We start from the raw sequence: 19,976 nt of genomic DNA on the forward strand, positions 1-19,976 counted from the left end.
AGATATTTGTCTGAAATGGCATAGGGTCTCCTACATGAGCAGGGGTTGGGCAAGAAGACCTCCAAGTTTCCTTCCAACTCTGTTATTCTGAATAAGGGCTGCCATTATTATTATTTTTTTAATGTAATTTTGTCTTGTTTTGTTCAGGCTGATGATCTTGTTATCAATCCATCTACCACGCTGAAGGAAAAGCCGGACCCAAATGGCTTAGTATTTGGGACAGTTTTCACAGACAACATGCTGTTTGTTGAATGGTCCTTAAAATCTGGATGGGACGTTCCTCAGATTAAGCCCTTGGAGAACCTTTCTGTGCACCCAGCCATCTCAGCACTGCATTATGCTGTAGAAGTGAGTATAGCGACAGAATGAAGAGAAAGTTCATTCTATCTTTGTCATTAATTTTTCCCCCAAAAAATAATAGTCTGGTCTTTTATACAAATGTGCTTCTTTTCGTTTCAAGTCACTGCCAAGTCTCTCAAGGATAGTCTTTCCCAGCCTTCTCCAGCTGTGTTGGAGTTTAATTCCCATCCATCACGATTGGCTAAGAAGGAGGGGAGTTGAACACATCTGGAGAACCTCAAATTGGAAAAGAATGATTGATTGAGAGGGTGAGGAATGAACAGTGAACCCATAAAATCCAGATTTTGAAAACCGTTTTGCTGATCTTCATTTTCCCCAGGAATAGGTAGACGAGGGATATTTTCCAACTTCCAATGTCTCTTGTCGGCTTCTTCTTACAGATAGTAAGAAAATGCCAATATAGGGCCTTTAAAAAATGGCATTTGTTGAAGATACATCAATCATGACAACCCTTGCATCACATTTTAACTTATACTGTTCTTCTGAGATGCTAGTAAGTAAGTATTGTTGATGATTTAAGCATCACACTAAACTTTAGACATTTTTTTTAATGAGTCAATACTGAGTTAAGCAACATTCACAATTTACAAACCACAGTGGCTGGCTTTGCAAGACGTATGAACGCCAAACCAATCCTCATTATGGTTTAGTACAATGTGTGAAACTAACCAAGAAATAGTGAAGGTAATTGTATTTATTCTCTCACTTGTCAAATGGCCAAAGACACATTTGTGATGCTGTTTCTTCTTTTATAATAGCTATTGAAGGCTGTTGTGAGCGCAGTGGTGGTGCAGTGGTGGTGCAGTGGTGGTGCAGTGGTTAGAATGCAGTACTGCAGGCTACTTCTGCTTCCTGCAGGCTGCCTGCAGTTTGGCAGTTCGATTCTCACCGGCTCAAGGTTAACTCAGCCTTCCATCCTTCTGAGGTCGGTAAAATGAGGACCTAGATTGCTGGGGGCAGTAGTCTGACTCTGTAAATCACTTAGAGAGGGATGTAAAACATAAGTGGTATATGAGCCTAAGTGCTATTGGTATTGTAGTTTATTATTATAGCTGCCAATACAGTATATGTTTATTTCATGGCTGACAGTACAACATGGGTGATATAAACAGGAGCAATTCTTAGAATTTATCATTTCCCCAAATGCAGGTCTTCACAACTGCAATATCAGTGAAGACACCAAACAAAAAAGCTGCAGCTAATCAAAAAGCAATAAATTCTGAGAACCATACTTTATCCTCCTTGATATACAGGTAGTCCTTAACCTACAGCCATTCATTTAGCGACTGTTCAAAGTTATGATGGTACTTAAAAAAGGGACTTATGACTGGACCTTCCACTTATAATGGTTGTCGTAAATCTTAACCCCATTATTCATGATTGTATCTGAGGTTTCACACTAACTGCACCATCTAAATCAGGAATGGCTGCTATTTTAAGTTTGTAGGAAACTTGAATTGATAAATTTGTGATAAGCCTTGATTTCAAATACTGGTTTCTGTAGAAAAAAGGTGGCTCATTGTGTTCAGATATCATAGGCCTTTCATTTAAGACCTTCTATGCCTTAATGAGTCTTTTTGGTTTAGTGTGTCATGCAAAGACAGCTCCACTCTGAGATTTAAGGCCAATTTACACTTATATATCCATCATTTGCAAAACTGGAGTATTTACAGATGAACGAGATGTTCCAGATTTACAGATGAATAGGACGTTCCAGCAGTAAGCATTGTATTTGCAATGTGATGGAAGTGCCATCTATCATTATCGTTATAGTTCGATGCTTTGGGTTCTGGAAAATCAAGGCAAATTTTTGAATGAGCTTTTGGTGTGTCAGAAAGCAAGTCCCCCCCCCCGTACTGAAACGAATTGGTAACTGCCAGAAGCCAGCGTGGTTACTGATCAAGGTGTGTAAAGGGCCCAAGGTTCCAGATCATAGCCCAAAAACATCAATGCAGGTTATATTCCATTTGTGTTGGAGCCTTAATCAAGGGCACATTTTGGGTGCCAGAAAGTGAGGAGAAAACGTGGAGCAATTCTTTCAAACCCCTTTCTTTTTCCTCCCCCTTTTTTGCAGTGTTTGTAATGATTTAAAAAAAAACCTGGATCTCAAGAATGGAACAAAATCATACTGTGATTTGTGCACTTCTAAGTGTTTTTCAGAAGTGATGGTGTGGGATCTAGAACCTCAACCCCTTTTTCCCCCATTCTCTTTTTTGGGAGGACTCCACTGGCTTTTTTTTCTTCATTCCTTTCTGTTTTGATTGATTGATTGATTTTAAGGTACAGGTAGTCCTCGATTTACAACGGCCCACTTGGTGACCGTTCAAAGTTACAAGTTCACTGAAAAAAAAGTGACTTTTTCACACCTACCACCATTGCAGCATCCCCATGGTCACGTGATCAGAATCTGGACACTTGGCAATTGACTCGGATTTACGACGGTGGCAGTCTACCAGGATGATGTGATCCCCTTTTGCAGCCTTCTGACAAGCAAAGTCAATGGGGAAATTCCGATTGATTTAACAACTGTGCTAGTAACATAACAGGTGCAATGATTCGGTTAATGACTGTGGCAAGAAAGGTTGCAAAATAGGGCAACATTCACTTTAATGACCATCTCACTCAGCAACATACTGTAAATTTGGGGCTTCATTGTTGTTGTAAGTTGAGGACTACCTATATTTATCTCAACTTCCAAAGGCCAGTGCGATGATATTTTTTTTTCCAGTCTCTGTGGCTGAGGAGATCTAGATCAGAGGTCCCCAACCTTTTGGGCACCAGGGACCGGTTCCATGGAGAGAGGTTTTTCTGTGGACTGGAGAGTGCGTGGTTTTGTGTGCTGCCTGTATCCCACGGATGGGTCTTTGCTTGTTTGTGCGGACTGGTTGCTGGCATGCCACGGCCCGGTACTGGTCCACGGCCTGGGGGTTGGGGACCCCTGTTCTAGATGTATTCACAAAGAGCAAAGGAACCACGCTGGAGTTTCAGGCCTTCTCTGTCTCTCTGAGTAGCATTACTGCTGTAAAACTCATGATCTGAAATCCTCGCTGCTAACGATGAATATGCTCTTCTTTCTTTTTTTTTTGTTTCCTCATCTGCATATGTCCCCCATTGTTTTCATTGTTTTATTTACTTTTAACCTTATTGCATCACGTTTCCTCTAGCCAAGAGGAGCGACAGAGGCGAAACTGCTCCAAATGCTATGGCTCAATGAATACACAGTGGGTATAACGTGAGATGAAATGTTCCTTCCTTGTGATCTGTGATTCCTCAGATAATCTGGCCTCTGCCAGCTTTGCGGATGATCTAGTGGAGTCTTCCTCAACTTGGGCACCCTCCAGATGTGGAGAAAGGAGCTTTTTCTCCTTGGCGTATCCGGTTCTGACAGTTGAAGTCTACCCCTACAAGAGAGTATTTGTAGCTCAGGGTTGAACTGTGGTGTCCTTGAGCTTGCTTGTTTTCTTGCAGACGTGGGCACTAATGATGTCACCGAGTTGTATAACGAAACATCTGCAAGGAGAGAACCAAGCTCAGAGAGCACCAAGGACACCACAGTTCAACCCTGAGCTACAAATATTCTTTTACGTTGGCAATGAAACATCTTCAAGAAAAAAAACCAAACCAAACTCAGCTGGAAAGTGGCCAGATTGAGAAAGACTGGTCTAGCTGGGCATTGTTACCGACAAATTATGGAGATCAGATTCTTCTTCTAGTATTTGTTTCTGGCAATCTGTTTGTTGCACCGTTAAATAAGACTTGATGGTACTGTAATAATCCTAAAATTAACGAGTTTGCTCACAACTAGAGATCCTGTGCTAGACAACCTGATGCAGCAGTTGTCCACAAACCTCTGAAAGTCGGTTAAGTAGCTTGAGATTGGTGCTAAGTTAACATTGCCCGAACAGTTGAAATACAGAGAGCCAACATAGTGTAATGGTTAAGGTGTTGAGCTAGATATGGTCCACCATTAGAGTGAAATAGGAGGAGGAAAATGTATGCCACTTTGAGTGCCTAAATGGAAGGAGAGATACGTGTCTAACAAAGAGACAATAAAATAAGTAGCAACAATTTTACATGCAAATCCTAAATCGGTCTCACTGCATTCAGTGGAATGTATTTTCAGAGAAGGGGGGGGGGATGAAATGGTAACCTAAGCAGGAATCCTATTCAAGGAATAAAGAGGGTTAGTTCAAATTAGGAGGAATCCTATTCAAGGAATAAAAAGGGTTAGTTGAAATTTAGGGCATGTTGGCTGTCCATACTCCCCCAAATTATGGAAGCTCAGCCTTTTTGGAACATTTATGCAGACTCTAAGCCAGGGGCTGTTCACCGACATGTCCTCAAGTTAACAATACTTTTAAATATAATAGGTTATTCATATTCTAAGAGTTTTGTTTTGTTTTGTTTTAAAAAACAAACAATTACCCTTTCAGTGTAAACAGATTTTCAAAATAACATAAGATTTCCCAAAGTAAGGGTAGAAAGCAGATTTCAAAAGCATTAATTTTTTTGGAAAAAAAATATCAAATCATCCGGACATAGTGAGAAAGTTCTCCACGAAAAGCATGGAAGAATAAAGTCATCTTCAATCATAGCTAGAAACATAGAATTGGAATGGACAATTGAGATTACCAAGCCCAACTTCCTGCTCACTGCTGGAATCAAAATGACAAAAACTTTCTGATAGCGTGAGGTGACAATACCACTTTATACTGCACAAGTGAGACCAGACTTGGAATATTTTTTTATAATTCTGGTCATCAGGATACAAAAAGGAGGCTGAGAGCCTAGAAAAGTGTGCAGAGAAGAGCAACAAAGATGATTAAAGTTCTGGAAGCTAAATCAAGTGAGGAATGGTTGAAGGAGCTAGGTACGTCTACAGCCTATCTAAGAAAAGGACTAAAGGCGATATGATAACAGTCTTCCAGTACTTGAGGGGCTGTCACAGAGAAGAGGGTGTCAACTTATTTTCCAAAGCACTGGAGGGCAGGAAAAGAAAGCATGGGAGGAAGCTTGTTAAAGAGAGTTCCAACCTCGAAGTAAGGAGAGATTTTTTGACAAGTGAGAACAATTAATCAATGGAATAGCTTGCTTCCTGAGCTTGTGGGTGCTCCATCACTGGAGGTTTTCAGGAATAGAGTGGACAACCATTTACCTGGGATGGTACAAGACTCCTGCCTTGAGCAGGAGTTGGATTAGAAGACTTCCCAAATCCCTTCCAGCCCTATGATTTTATCTTCTGTTAGATGCCCATCCAACTTCTGCTTGAACACAATCACTAAAGGAGTATTCCTTACCTCCTTCAAATATCAGTTCCACTGTAAGTTGTTGTCTTCTTGTAACTTAAGACCCTTTATTCTGTGCATTGAACTCTACCGGGATCCCAGAACGAATCTTTTCATCACATTTTTGGGTACTTAAGAAAGAGCTTTCATATACCTTATTTATCACCTTTTCTCAAGTCTAAATCTACTCATTTCTCTCTCTCTCTCTCTCTCTCTCCCTTTAGCTCTTGTTTTCCAGTCTTTTAATTATCCTCATTGCACAAATTCCAGGTTTCTCTAAATCTTTATTCAAGTGTACCCAGAAATAGACAATTTCAGATGGGTGCACTGGACTATACTGAACTTGTATTTTTTTTTGTCAAGACAGTTTCCCCCATCCAGTCCTGATGCATTTGACTTCTTTCTCCCTAAAAAAAAAAGCAATTGGTGATTTATCTATTCCGTTTCGTCTGTTATCTACATGGTTTTTTTTCTTTTAACAACCTTTTTCATCTCTTGCATCCGGGTGGGATTGGGGCAACTGGGTGGAGCTGAGAGTTTACCAGTCGGATGCCCTTCATGATGCCTACCCAGAGTTCACAGCATCCTGAGAGAGAAATAGCTGCCACTACCTAGGACCGAACTCACAGTCTTCTGATTGTGAGGTGAGAGCTCTACTCTGGGCCACCGCGCTGCCCTGTTAAGATTATCCACATAATTAGTTAAAATAATAGAGCAGTTCCCCATTCTATGGACTGGCCTACTGGCTTTCGGCAAGTCTCAACATAACCAGACACTCTGTTGATTCAAAAGGTCAGACGATCAATTTTACTTAGCCTGAATGAAAACACAAGAGTTCCTCTGGTTAAACTGAATTCAAAGAGCAAAACAAAAATGCAATCAAAGTGAAGCAGAAGTTCAAGGATTCCAAAAATCTAGTTTAACCAGACCGATCGAAAGAGTCTTCCCCGCCCCCCCAACCCATAGCTGCAATTGAGTAAGGTCCTAGGTACAAACTCGGCTTTAGCCAAAGGGGGCCCTGTTCTTTTAGTATTTGTGGAAAGTTGGTGGAACTCTAGCTACAGTAGCTAAGCAGTCTGGTATTCGAAGCAAAATCTTTGGGAAAAGGGACTATAGTAGTATTATCTGAAGTAACCTTGCAATGGTGAGGGCCTCAGCCTTCTGTAATAGTGCTGCTAGTAGTAACACTTCTTTCATTGCTTTCCCTTTGCCTACTGAAAAGCAGAGTTTTTATCATCACAAATTTTGAGAATAGTTCCCATTCTCCCAGGAATAGGCCAAGAGGCTGCAACACATGCCTTTTACTTGAAGGACAATTTTATGTTTTGTGCTTATCAAACTTGGAAGTAGATTTCACTAATAGCTAAGTAATAGTTCTGTTGCATTTTCCATAACTATGAGGCTTGTAGAACCAGCAACTATTGAATTCCAGAGAACTGTGTAGGAATCAGTCAGAAAAGCCTTTTGAACCAGCGGCATCAATTTAGACTCAGGAACAATTCTTTTTTTCACTTGGAAAATCCAGCTGTTTGAGGTGATATTCATACCTTTTTGTTCAGGACTTGAAGAACCCAACCAGTAAATTAATTAATTTTCTGGCTCTCATGAATTCAAGGGTAGATTTGAAACTGATAGCCCCTGTCCCCTGCCTCCAGGTCAAGGCTTTATTGTTATTTTAATACTGAGATGTGTAGAAAACATTAGCAATTTCCTAGTTGAATAAGCAAAAGTTTTAAGCATACTGAGCTGTAGGCATTCATTTCAACCTGGGGAAAATTTTAATGTTCAGATATGTGATCATACAAAATAGTTGCCACATGGGGTAGAGTCTAGATATCCACAAGATGGCCCCATTATCTTTTCACCTCTTTGTCTGACTTGGTCAATAATGTTTGTCCATTAGATAGGGGGACTGAAAAAGTTTTGAGTGTGTTCACTAGTGGGACATCGTGGTTTAGTTACATCTCAACCAATCTGCTTCACATTCACATTCATTTTAAATTTCCCATTAATAGTTAAAAGTAACATATGAATAGTTAAACAGCTATGTAGTAATCAGTCACTATCCTAATAGGAAATTAAATAGGAAGCTTAGGATAGGAAGCCCCATGTGCTGAGATGCTGAGTGATCCTCTAAGAGGCTTTATAAAGTCATAGCTCAATAGTTCTTCTGCAAGTAAGAGATTGAGGTAGCCAATTAATATTTATATAGCAATGCATGCTAATATGCAGGAAGCAAACGGCATCTATCTACAACTCATTTAAGCAGCTGTAAGAGTCCCTTGGACTGTAAGGCGATCAAACCGGTCAGTCCTAGAAGAGATCAATCCCGACTGCTCTTTAGAAGGCCAGATCCTGAAGCTAAAACTCAAATACGCTCAGTACGCTCCCACAGAGAGGGCCTCCTCAGGGTGCCATTGGTCAAAGAATGCCGGCTGGTGGCCCCCAGGGGGAGGGCGTTCTCTGTGGGTGCACCGGATTTATGGAACCATCTTCCGGTTGAGCTCCGGATGGCGCCCGATCTCCGCTCCTTCCGGCGCGATCTTAAAACCCATCTCTTTAAACAAGCTGGCCTGGCCTGATGGGACGGGGTGGGATTTTTATAAATGAACTTCAATTTTAATTTGTATTAATTTATTATGGGCATTGTTTAATCACATTTTAATAATTTTTAATTTTTGTATCTAGTTTTTATGTATTGCCGTGTTCACCGCCCTGAGTCCTCCGGGAGAAGGGCGGTATATAAATTAAATTAATAATAATAATAATAATAATAATAATAATAATAATAATAATAATAATAATAATAATAAATACTTTGGCCACCTAATGAGAAGGAAGGACTCACTGGAGAAGAGCCTAATGCTGGGAAAGATCGAGGGCAATAGAAGAAGGGGATGACAGAGATTGAGGTGGCTGGATGGAGTCACTGAAGCAGTAGGCATGAGTCTAAATGGACCCCCGAAGATGGTAGAGGACAGGAAGGCCTGGAGGAATGTTGTCCATAGGGTCGCGATGGGTCGGACACAACTTCGCAGCTAACAACAACAACAAGAAGAAGAGCTTTCAGGTTTGCACAGATGCAGTGGGACAGAAACAGATGCAGCTGCTTTAATGAGTGGTAGACCTTTAAGTTCACATTCCCCTGCAGTCCAAACAATCTCCTCCTATTTAGCACCTCTGGAGTAATGTAGGAATTTCCCACCTGCTACCTGTCATTTGAAGCGAAATAAAACAATTGGTTTTTAACTCGTTTTAAATGGATACATTAATTTGTATATCGTTTTGAAAGAAGACACATTTATTTTAACCCATTTGCTTATTTTAATTACGGGTGCATGCGTTGGGGTGTGGGGGCAAGGGTCATTCCCAACTGGTCTGTTCTGCTTCCTTTAGCTGTTCGAAGGCATGAAAGCATACCGAGGTGTGGATGGCAAAATACGCTTGTTCCGACCGAGACTCAACATGGACAGGATGTTACGGTCAGCGGCGCGAGCAACTCTGCCAGTGCGTAATGCAAACATCCGTTTTTGTTTGTTAACTAGAGTAGGTCGGAATAAGAGGATGTTTCTCATGTTCCCTTGTAATCAGGCATTTCTATCTTATTCTCAAGTTTGTCTTAGTGATGATTTGACTGTGGGGTGTTGCCATTATTGATGTTGCTCTTTTCCATTCCATCTCTTTCCATCACTCTGATGCCTGCTTAGCTATCCACACAAGAGGTTTAATTATTTTCTTTTAAAAGGGCCAAGGTTGGAGGAAGTCTTGATTACCAAGAAAGAAGAATATTTGTGGCTCAACGTTGAAATGAGGGGTCCTTGATGCTCTCTGAGCTTTCTGAAAAGAATGAAAAGAAGGACGAGGGGGGACATGATAGCAGTCTTCCAATATCTCAGGGGCTGCCCCAAAGAAGAGGGAGTCAAGCTATTCTCCAAAGCACCTGAAGGCAGGACAAGAAGCAACGGATGGAAACTAATCCAGGAGGGAAGCAACCTAGAACTAAGGAGAAACTTCCTGACAGTTAGAACAATTAACCAGTGGAACCACCTGCCTCCAGAAGTGGTGAATGCTCCAACACTGGAAGTTTTTAAGAAGAGACTGGACAGCCATTTGTCTGAAATGGTATAGGGTTTCCTGCCTGAGCAGGGGGTTGGACTAGGTGACCTCCAAGATCCCTTCCATCATCATCATCATCATCATCATCATCATCATCATCATCATCATCATTATTATTATTATTATTATTATTATTATTATTATTATTATTATTATTATTATTATTATTATTATTATTTTCTTGCAGATGTTTCATTACCCAAACTAGGTAAAATCAACAGCACTGATGATGTTACTTAGGGTAATGAAACGTCTGCAAGAAAACAAGCAAGCTTAGAGAGCATCAAGGAAGTCTTGAGTGGCATTTGCCCTTAGGAATTAATCTGAAATGCAGGAAGCTCTGAAGACAACAGTTTGATGAAAAGAAGGGACATGTACATCTCCTCCTCGGTCACTTCATTCTTGAGTCCAAGTTTCATCTGTGAGAATATAAGGGAAGTTATCTTCAAGTAGTGTCTGCTACCACCCCTTTTTCTCCACCATTGCCAGAAGGAAAAATACCCCCCAATAACACCCTTCTGTGATTATCATTTTGAAATCTGTTTCACAGCTGCGATAAAACCACTTAAACCAACTTATTTCTTGGATGGTTACAGCCATAAGGTTCTTTAGCACTGTAGCCACGGTGGCTCAGTGGTTGGAGTGCAGTATTGCAGGCTAACTCTGCCGACTGCCAGCAGTTCGATCCTGACTGTCTCAAGGTTGACTCAGCCATCCATCCTTCCGAGGTGGGTAAAATGAGGACAATAGGCTGATCCTGTAAATTGCTTAGAGAGGGCTGTAAAACACTGCAAAGCGGTATATAAGTCTAAGTGCTATAGCTTGTTGCACACTAATAGCAGATTGGTAGACCTCCTGGAACATCCCTGCCTTTGAACAACCAACCGAAACTGATGTTCTCATTCGGGTGTTTCCACCTCAAGATTGTTTCTAAGTGTTGCCTCCTTCTCTTCTTACTTGCAGGAATTTGACAAAGAAGAACTTCTGCAGTGTATCCAGAAACTGGTGGAAGTTGAGAAGGAGTGGGTACCCTATTCAACCTCTGCTAGCTTGTATATCCGCCCTACTTTAATTGGGACAGAGGTGGGGAGAAAATACATTTTTTGTTCCTTCTTTCCTTCATTCCTTCTCAACAATCCCAATGGCAAAGCACAACGACACAAAAATAGTGTGATACATGGTGATGTCAAGTCAAGTCAATGCTTATTACGGTCAAAGGACAGAGCTAGTTAAAAACCCTCGAGGGATATCCAGTTAAAAATTCTAGAACAAAATAATAAATAACAATTAAATTTATATTAAAAATCGCAGCTGAGCATCCAATCTCCCGACCTCCGTTCATTCCGCCGGGACCTGAAGACCTGGCTCTTCGAGTTCTATGGCCCAGGCTGAGAATTTTTAATTTTAATTTTAACTGGGTTTTATTTTCTTTCAGGGTTTCATTTAATTTAATTTTAATTTGTTTTAACTTTTGTATTGATTTTCTTTTAAAATCCTATAAACCGCCCTGAGTCCTTCGGGAAAGGGCGGTATATAAATCTAAATAAATAAATAAATAAATCTGTCAGCTGCCCATGAACAAAACACAGCATGGCCTAACTATCCTATAATATCGATCCTTAAACTGCGAGGCCCATATTCATTAAGTACTAAAGTGCAAGAGAGTGATAGAGCAAAAGGCTTCCCGCCCTTAATTGTGTAAAATAGCTATGATGGATTAATCACCTGTTTCCAGCGAATCCCCAGGGCTGCGGCGCAGAATCTAGCGACCTGTTCTGACATGGTGATGTCACGTGACATCCAGTTGTGGGATTCAGCCAGTTTGTACCAATTCAGCAGAACCGTTAGCCAGTGCTTTTTTTGTAAAAGCAAAAGGTGGCGGAACTCACACATGTCATACAACCCGCCTTGCCTACCCTACAAGGTTCCATCCAAAAAAGGTGCCGGAACTCCGTTCTGAGTGTTCTATGAGAAAAAAAGCCCTGCGCGTTAGCTAAATTTTGCTGCATCCTGAGAAGTCCAGTCTAGGCCTTGAAGGCCTGCAGGAGCCCTCCCAGACCTAGAACGGCCCACCGGAAGTGCATGGATGCCACTTCTGGAAGTCCATCCTAGGCCTCCCAGGCCTAGACACCCCACCGGAATTGCATGGATGCCACTTCCAAAAGACCATTCTAGGCCGCGGAAGCCCAGGCCGGCATCAAATAAGGGAAATGGTTGTTCAGGTATTTGAATTCCACCACTGGTGACATCCCACCGTTATGCACTCATGTCCCAGATCTGATGCAAGATGTACAGTGGCAGTATCATGCATGTTTTATCTTTTCTCAATCCCCATTCTGGTCTTACCTGGCATCTTCTATGAACTTTGCCATTGTGCCATTGCTTTCTTGGAGCCAATGAATGCAGGTACTACTCAATTTGCAACCATTCACTTAGGGACCAAAGTTGCAATGGTACTGAAAGAAGTGACTCACGACCAATCCTCTCATCGATCTCCATTGCAGGATGCGCACCTGATTAAAATTCAGGCACTTGGCAGTTGCAGTGTAACGGGTTTCGTGCGACTGCCGTTGGTGAACTCTCCAGTTGGCTTCTGACAAGCATAGTCAGTGTGGAAGCCAGATTCGCTTAACGACCATGTGATTCACTTAACAAATGCAGCGATTCGCTTAACAATCACTTAACAATTGTTCCAGAAAAAGGGCATAAAATTGGTGCAACTCACTTTTGAACAACTGCCTTATTTAGCAACGGAAATTCTGCTCCCAAATTCTGTGGTCGTAAGTCGAGGACTAAGTGCACAAAGTCTATTATTTAAGCTGAATAACCCTTTTCTCTTGCACTTGGAGTAGAACTTTGAGATCCTTGTGGCAATGACACCTTCTTTGGGCGTTCCTTGGGAATTTATCTGGTGTTTCCTAAGGGACAGGAGAGGAAAATAAAAATAAATACTTAATCACCTTTGCTTTTCCTGGGCGATCTTTTCAAGAGTGAAGAAACCAAGAATTTGCCACTATTCTGGTTGACAATAGCTCTACCTAGTGGCAATATTTTGCCAGTTCATTACACTTACTGAAATTTTAGCCTTTTTCTCCTAAGCATAGCAGGCTGTGTCTACCGTGAGGCAGTCAGTGGATTAGGACAAATGAACTACGAGGGCCAAACTTTTGCTAGATGTCCTTCTGGGTAAAACAACCATTTCATTGCCCCTTAAGACATACATGTCTTGGCAACATTCCCTTGTCCCAACCAGCATTTAACATCTGGGTACTTACATTGCATATTGAAGGGGCTAAAATGGGACTGAATCATTTATTATTCAACCTTCTGTGAATAACCCAGCCCTTGATTTAGAGGTTACGTGAACTGAGCTAGTTTATCAAAATCATAACAAGACATTTCTATATGTTTTAGCCTGTTATTTGAACATTGGCTTTAGTAACAAGTCTGTGCGTGTCACTTTGAGCAAATCCTCAAAGAGAAATGTTCTAAAAGCAGCTGTTGTACAAGTAGTCCTCGGTTAACAACCACAATTGGGAACTCTATCCCAAAGCAATGTGGTTGTTAAGCGAGACATTACATGACTGTGATGGAGTTACAACCCCACTTCCACTGCAGTCATTAAGCAAATTACGTTTGGTTCTCAAGTGAGTCATCGTGTGACCGCAGTTGACTTAGGATCTCACTTTTCCCTCGGTTGTTAAACAAATCACCCATGCCCATTAAGCAAAATATCACATGACCACAGCTTGCAATTTCACTGCTGGCTTCTCTATTGACTTTGCTTGTTGGAAGCCCATTGTGAAGCGCACAAATGGCAATCACGTAACCATGGGCTGCTGTGATAGGTGCAAATGAACATGAGGACTAGTCATAAAGTTACTTTAAAGTTCTGTCGGAACTTTAAACAGTCGCTAAACAAGGGCAATCCTTAAGCAAGACCTACCTATATCTTCTGGTACTGCCATTTGACGGATCCATCTCATAACACAATGCCTGTGTTTGCAAAATCACGGATTTATGGACCCATAAAGTTGGAAGGGACACAGTGGCTCAGTGGGTTAGGATGCTGAGCTCGTCGATTAGAAGATCGGCAGTTTGGCGGGTCGAATCCCGAGTGCCGCATAGCAGAGCGAGCGCCTGTCACTCATCCCAGCTTCTGCCAACCTAGCAGTTCGAAAGCATGTAAAAAATGAAAGTCGAAAAATAGGGACCACTACGGTGGGAAGGTAATAGCATTCCGTGCGCCTTTGGCATCTAGCCATGCCGGCCACATGACCACAGAGACGTCCTCAGACAAACGCTGGCTCTTCGGCTTTGAAACGGAGATGAGCACCATCCCCCAGAGTTGGAAACGACTAGCACGCATGTGCGGGGGAACCTTTACCTTTACCTTTTTAAAGTTGGAAGGAGATATCTGGACCACTAAATCCAAGTTTTGCTCTGAAGCTTGCCCAATACTTTGGTGTTTAGCTTCTGCTCTGAAACATGCAACTAAGGATGTTTTTTGCTTCCTTAAACTATTGGTTCTGTTGATGATGGGAAATGTTAGGACATTTTTCTTTATATTTTATTTCATTTCAGCTTTACTGAATATTAACATAAGAACTGGATAAGAACCCATAAGTGCAATGTATTTCTCTTCCTTTCTTCTGCCTAGCCTTCTCTTGGAGTCAAGAAGCCATCAAGGGCCATTCTCTACGTGATACTGAGTCCTGTGGGGCCCTACTTCTCAAGTGGCACCTTCAATCCTATTTCCTTGTGGGCAGATCCAAAATTTGTCCGAGCTTGGAAAGGTGGGACTGGGGACTGCAAATTGGGAGGGTAAGTGAATCCCATTGCAGCCATACTCATTAAGACAGGGATGGGCAACTACAGCAACTTTACAACCTGTAAACCTCAACTCGCAGAATTCTTGAGCCAGCATGGGAAAATGCATTGAGAATGCATTTGAGAATGCATCGACAGTTTTGAACCAAGCAGGCCTTGACACGAAGTGCTGGAGATATGCTCCTCAAAACCGATAGGCAAAGATAAAGTACCATAGTAGGTGGAGTCAAAGGAAGACTTCAGTTTGAGATCTTGGTGTCTCAGATGCAGATCAACTGATTTAACACAATGTGACTGATCTCAGCTTCAGGTAGTTCAACCAGGTGGATCTTCTGAGGTTGCAGAATTAAGCTAAGCTAAATCCATGCAATATTATTATATTAACAGCCTTCTGGAATGTTTTCACAGAATGGTAGAGTTGGAAGGGACCTTCAAAGTCTTCTACTCCAACCCCCTGCTCAAGCAGGAGACCCTATACCAGGGGTAGGCAACCTTGGCTCTTTTATGACTTGTGGACTTCAACTCCCAGAATTCCTGAGCCAGCCGGCTCAGGAATTCTGGGAGTTGAGGCCCACAAGTCATAAAAGAGCCAAGGTTGCCTACCCCTGCCCTATACCATTTCAGGCAAATGGCTGTCGAATCTCTTCTTAAAAACCTCCAGTGTTGGACAAGCCATAACTTCTGGAGGCAAGATGTTCCACTGATTAATTGTTCTCACTGTCAGGAAATTTCTCCTTATTCTGGATTTTCTGGCTTTTCAGCCTGATGATGTCCCAGCCAATGCTAACCAGGCTTGGCCCAATTTAGATTCTGAGATCACATAAGGTCATACCTATCTTGACCATCTATTTGCGCATAAAAGTATCTGGAAGCCTCAGTAAAATCTCCATGCCTTTAAATATGAGCAGTCCCATAAAGCTCAATGTGCTACTTTGTACTGTATGTGGTGTCCATAACCCAAACCTCTAATGATTATGTACCTGAAAACCTACATTCTGAAGAAAATCCATCTCACAAGCTTTGGGAACAAAATATGTTTTGACCAGCCTCTTAAAAAAAAAACACCTTTCAGACAACTGTGACCTGAATGACTGAGAATCTCCACAGTGTTTCTCTCTCTCTCTGCGGCACCATTAGATTCACATTGAGAGGACAAGCTAGGTTCAGAGACTCTCCTAACTTGAAACCCAGCTAGTCTTAGAGTGACAGCCTGCCTGGGTCTGGGTTAGGAAATATCTGTTACGTATTAGAAAGCGAATCGCTTGTAGGTATGTTCTCAAGCAAATCAATGACCCTTTTGCTCTGTGCCCCAAAGGAATTATGGCTCTTCAATTTATGCCCAACGTGAAGCCATGGAGTTGGGGTGCCAGCAGGTTCTCTGGCTTTACGGCGATGACCATCAAATCACAGAAGTCGGGACGATGAATCTTTTCCTATATTGGCGAAACGAAAATGGAGGTATGGGGTCTGACTTGATTGAACTGCTACCTGAAGCTTCTTGCCTCTTAACCTTATCTACTGTATTGGAAATAAATGACTTTTTTTTCATCCTGCACCTGGTTCCACCTTGCAAAGGTGTTAGAAGTGGGGAACCTGGCAGCTCAGATCCAAGTGCTTCTCAAAAGGTCTTGGGTGTGGTTCCAGAGGCCCTCACCACTGCTAACAAATTAATTATAATTGGAGAAAATGATTAAATGCATTGTTAAGACTACTTAACGAATGTCATATAATTATGAAATACAGAGTCATAATTGGCTGTATAACTACATTCAGAGAGTACTCCTAAATGACTCTGCATCAGATTGGAGGGCAGTATCAAGGGAACGTCGACCTGGACTTTGGGCTGTTCATCTTTTTTCCTAATAATTTGGGTGAAGGTGGGATTATGACATTTTGCAGAATAGGCGAAACTAGGACTGACCAACACTTTAAGAAGGGAAAGAGAAGATTCAAAAAGATCGAGAAGACTTGAGCATGGGGCCAAATGAAAAGGATGAACTTTGAAAGGGAGAAAATTAAAAATTTTACATTCAGAAAGAACAAATAACGAAAGGCAGGTGTATAAAATTTGAGATGGGGTAGTCCTGGAGATTGTGTGCAAAGCCTTTGGTTGATGTAGCAGAGTTGCATGCTTTCCTCAACCAGGAGACCCTTCGGATGATCACTCACGTCCTGGTGAAAACACCACTGGACTACTGCAGTCCATTGAACATGGGGCTACCCCTGAAGGCCATCCAATTGTTATCTCATCTGGATGGTTGGCCCTGCAGGTATTGGTCAGCAAAATGGATGAGAGTGTGCCCTCCTAAATAAGCCATAGGATGACACATTACAAAGGCCTTCACATGTATTATTAATAATGATGATGATAACAACAGAGTTGGAAGGGACCTTGGAGGTCATCTAGTCCAACCCTTGCTCAGGCAGGAAACTCTATACCATTTCAGACAAATGGCTGTCCAGTCTCTTCTTATAAACTTCCAGTGTTGGAGCATTCACAACTTCTGGAGGCAGGTTGTTCCACTGGTTAACTGTCCTCACTGTCAGGAAGTTTCTCCTTAATATGATGGCTGGATTCTTAAAACACAATGAACCACAAACTCCCCAGCTTCATTTTAATCTAGCATTTTATGCCCATCTTAATATTACGTCTTTTAAAAGACAAGAGTGTTTTTTTTCTCATTCTTTCGCTTTCCAAGAAGTAAGAAGGAAAATTCTTCAGAACATTAAATGCTGAAACAGGACAATAGCAGAACAATTTCTGAGAATATTTTTTTTTTCAAAAATCTTTTCTCGTGGCTGCTATAACTGTTATTTTTTATATGATTGTATAATCCTGCGCTTTTATGCTGACGTGTCGTGCTTTGTATTGGCAGAAAATGAGCTGGCAACTCCACCCCTGGACGGCATCATTCTTCCGGGTGTGACAAGGCAAAGCATCTTAGACCTGGCACGCAAGTGGGTGGGTAGCTATCCGCTCGGATGGTTTTGATCCTTCTATGGGAGATGGGATTTTTCCTGATTTTAAACATTGCAAGAGTCTTAGTTCTTGGCAAACATGACTTCTAGAACTGCTTGCTTATTTTTATTTTTGTTGTTGTTGTTGTTCAGGGTGAATTTAAAGTATCAGAGAGATACATTACTATGAGTGATCTCACAACTGCCTTGAAGGAAAAGAGAGTGATGGAGATGTTTGGGGCTGGAACAGCTTGCGTTGTATGTCCTGTTTCAACAATACTGTACCTCGGAGAGGTAAGAGCCGGTGTCCTGTAGATTCAGAGTTGTTACTGCATTCCAACCACTGCCTGTTTGATATTTAGCTGATTATATGCCATCAATAATGGGACGCGGTGGCTCAGTGGGTTAGGACGCTGAGCTTGTCGATCAGAAGGTCGGCAGTTTGGCGGGTCGAATCCCGAGTGCCGCGTAACAGAGTGAGCGCCAGTTACTCGTCCCAGCTTCTGCCCACCTAGCAGTTCGAAAGCACGTAAAAATGCAAGTAGAAAAATAGGGACCACTACGGTGGGAAGGTAACAGCGTTCCGTGCGCCATTGGCGTCTAGTCATGCCGGCCACATGACCATGGAGACGTCCTCGGACAAGCGCTGGCTCTTCGGCTATGAAACGGAGATGAGCACTGGCCCCTAGAGTCGGAAACGACTAGCACGCATGTGCGGGGAACCTTTACCTTTACCTTTACCTTTTATGCCATCAAATTATTGTTGACTCATAGAATCGTAGAATAAGAGAGTTGAGAGAAACATTGCAGGTCATCTAGTCCAACCCCCTGCTCAGGCAGGAAATCCTGTACCATTTCAGAGAAACAGCTGTCCAGTCTCTTCTTAAAAACTTCCAGTGTTGGAGCATTCACCACTTCTGGAGGCAGGTTGTTCCACTGGTTAGTTGTTCTCACTGTCAGGAAATTTCTCCTTAGTTCTAGGTTGCTTCTCTCCTTGATTAGCTTCCATCTGTTGCTTCTTGTCCTGCTTTCAGGTGCTTTGGAGAATGGCTTGACTCCATCTTCTTTGGGGCAGCCCTTGAGGTATTGGAACTCTCAGGGATTGCCACAAAGAAGAGGGACTCTTAGCGACCATATAGGTAGATTTTCTCCCTAACAATCTCTCTCTAACCTGGTTCTTCAGTTATTGCAACAGCTGTAACTAAGACCATCCACCTTGCTGCTGACACGAATATCTTGTTGAAATTATAGGCGTTCTCGGGAGGAAAGACACCATAATGTCATACCTGATACCATTTCTCTCCTTAATTCTCCTTGCAGATGCTGTGATGTAATTTGTATCTGTCAGATAAAATGTCTTTGGCAGTTTATGTTCTTGGAAATGCATTTTATATTTGTGTGATAGTTAAATAATAACGATCCCTTGTCAGCCTTGCTTGGCTTCTACAGAATTTGTTTTGCACTGAATTAAGATTGAACAGAAGAAACAAAATTATATCTCAAATGGGGGAAAAAGAGAAAGGTTTTCACTGCCGGGTTTTCATTTATTGGTTTGTCTTTCTGTTCCTAAGCCTGTTGTAATTCCATCAGAAATCAATTTTCTGAACACTTTTATATTTTAACCAGGTTTTTCTTTTCTTCTAGAATTTGCACATTCCGACCATGGAGAATGGACCTCAGATAGCAACCCGTTTCTGGAACCAGCTAAGTGATATCCAAGTAAGGATCTCACATGTTTTCAATGAGAAATAGACAAATGTCTGAATGGTTGAATAGCTCAATTATTTCCTTACATCCTGACAGAAATGCAGTAAGGTAAAGGTAAAGGTTCCCCCGCACATGCGTGCTAGTCGTTTCCAACTCTAGGGGCCGGTGCTCATCTCCGTTTCAAAGCCGAAGAGCCAGCGCTTGTCCGAGGACGTCTCCGTGGTCATGTGGCCGTGGTCATGACTAGACGCCAAAGGCTCACGGAACGCTGTTACCTTCCCACCGTAGTGGTCCCTATTTTTCTACTTGCATTTTTTACGTGCTTTCGAACTGCTAGGTTGGCAGAAGCTGGGACGAGTAACAGGCGCTCACTCTGTTACGTGGCACTCGGGATTCGACCCGCCAAACTGCCGACCTTCTGATCGACAAGCTCAGCATCCTAACCCACTGAGCCACCGCGTCCCTAGAAATGCAGTATACACACATAATTTCCACCAGTCTCTGTACTGGGTGACATTGATTCAATCCTAAATCAACCTGACAGCAGTGTCCCAATATCTAAAGGGCTGCCACAAAGAAGAGAGGGTCAACTTATTTTTTTAAAAGAATCAGAAGGCAAGACAAGAAATAAGGGATGGAAACTAATCAAGGAGAGATCCAGACTAGAACTAAGGAGAATTTTTCTGACAGTGAGAACAATAAACCAGTGGAATGGCTTGC

General features: G+C 42.0%; 2 protein-coding genes across 2 annotated transcripts in view; one reads left to right on the plus strand and one right to left on the minus strand.

The window, feature by feature from the left end:
• Nucleotides 1-19,976, minus strand: part of RECQL (RecQ like helicase) — a 123,329-nt gene that overhangs the window by 85,404 nt on the left and 17,949 nt on the right. The gene's annotated exons all lie outside the window — the stretch shown is intronic.
• The window catches only part of BCAT1 (branched chain amino acid transaminase 1), a 54,034-nt gene that overhangs the window by 31,111 nt on the left and 2,947 nt on the right, over nt 1-19,976 (plus strand). Inside the window, exons 3-10 of the mRNA XM_083365312.1 lie at nt 148-348; nt 9,042-9,152; nt 10,725-10,844; nt 14,422-14,585; nt 15,907-16,049; nt 17,468-17,553; nt 17,703-17,843; nt 19,194-19,268. Coding sequence (XP_083221438.1) covers nt 148-348; nt 9,042-9,152; nt 10,725-10,844; nt 14,422-14,585; nt 15,907-16,049; nt 17,468-17,553; nt 17,703-17,843; nt 19,194-19,268 — 1,041 coding nt within the window. The remainder of the gene's footprint in view (nt 1-147; nt 349-9,041; nt 9,153-10,724; nt 10,845-14,421; nt 14,586-15,906; nt 16,050-17,467; nt 17,554-17,702; nt 17,844-19,193; nt 19,269-19,976) is intronic.

Source organism: Vipera ursinii, assembly GCF_947247035.1.
Source record: "Vipera ursinii genome assembly, chromosome: 6".
Classification (NCBI taxonomy): domain Eukaryota; kingdom Metazoa; phylum Chordata; class Lepidosauria; order Squamata; family Viperidae; genus Vipera; species Vipera ursinii.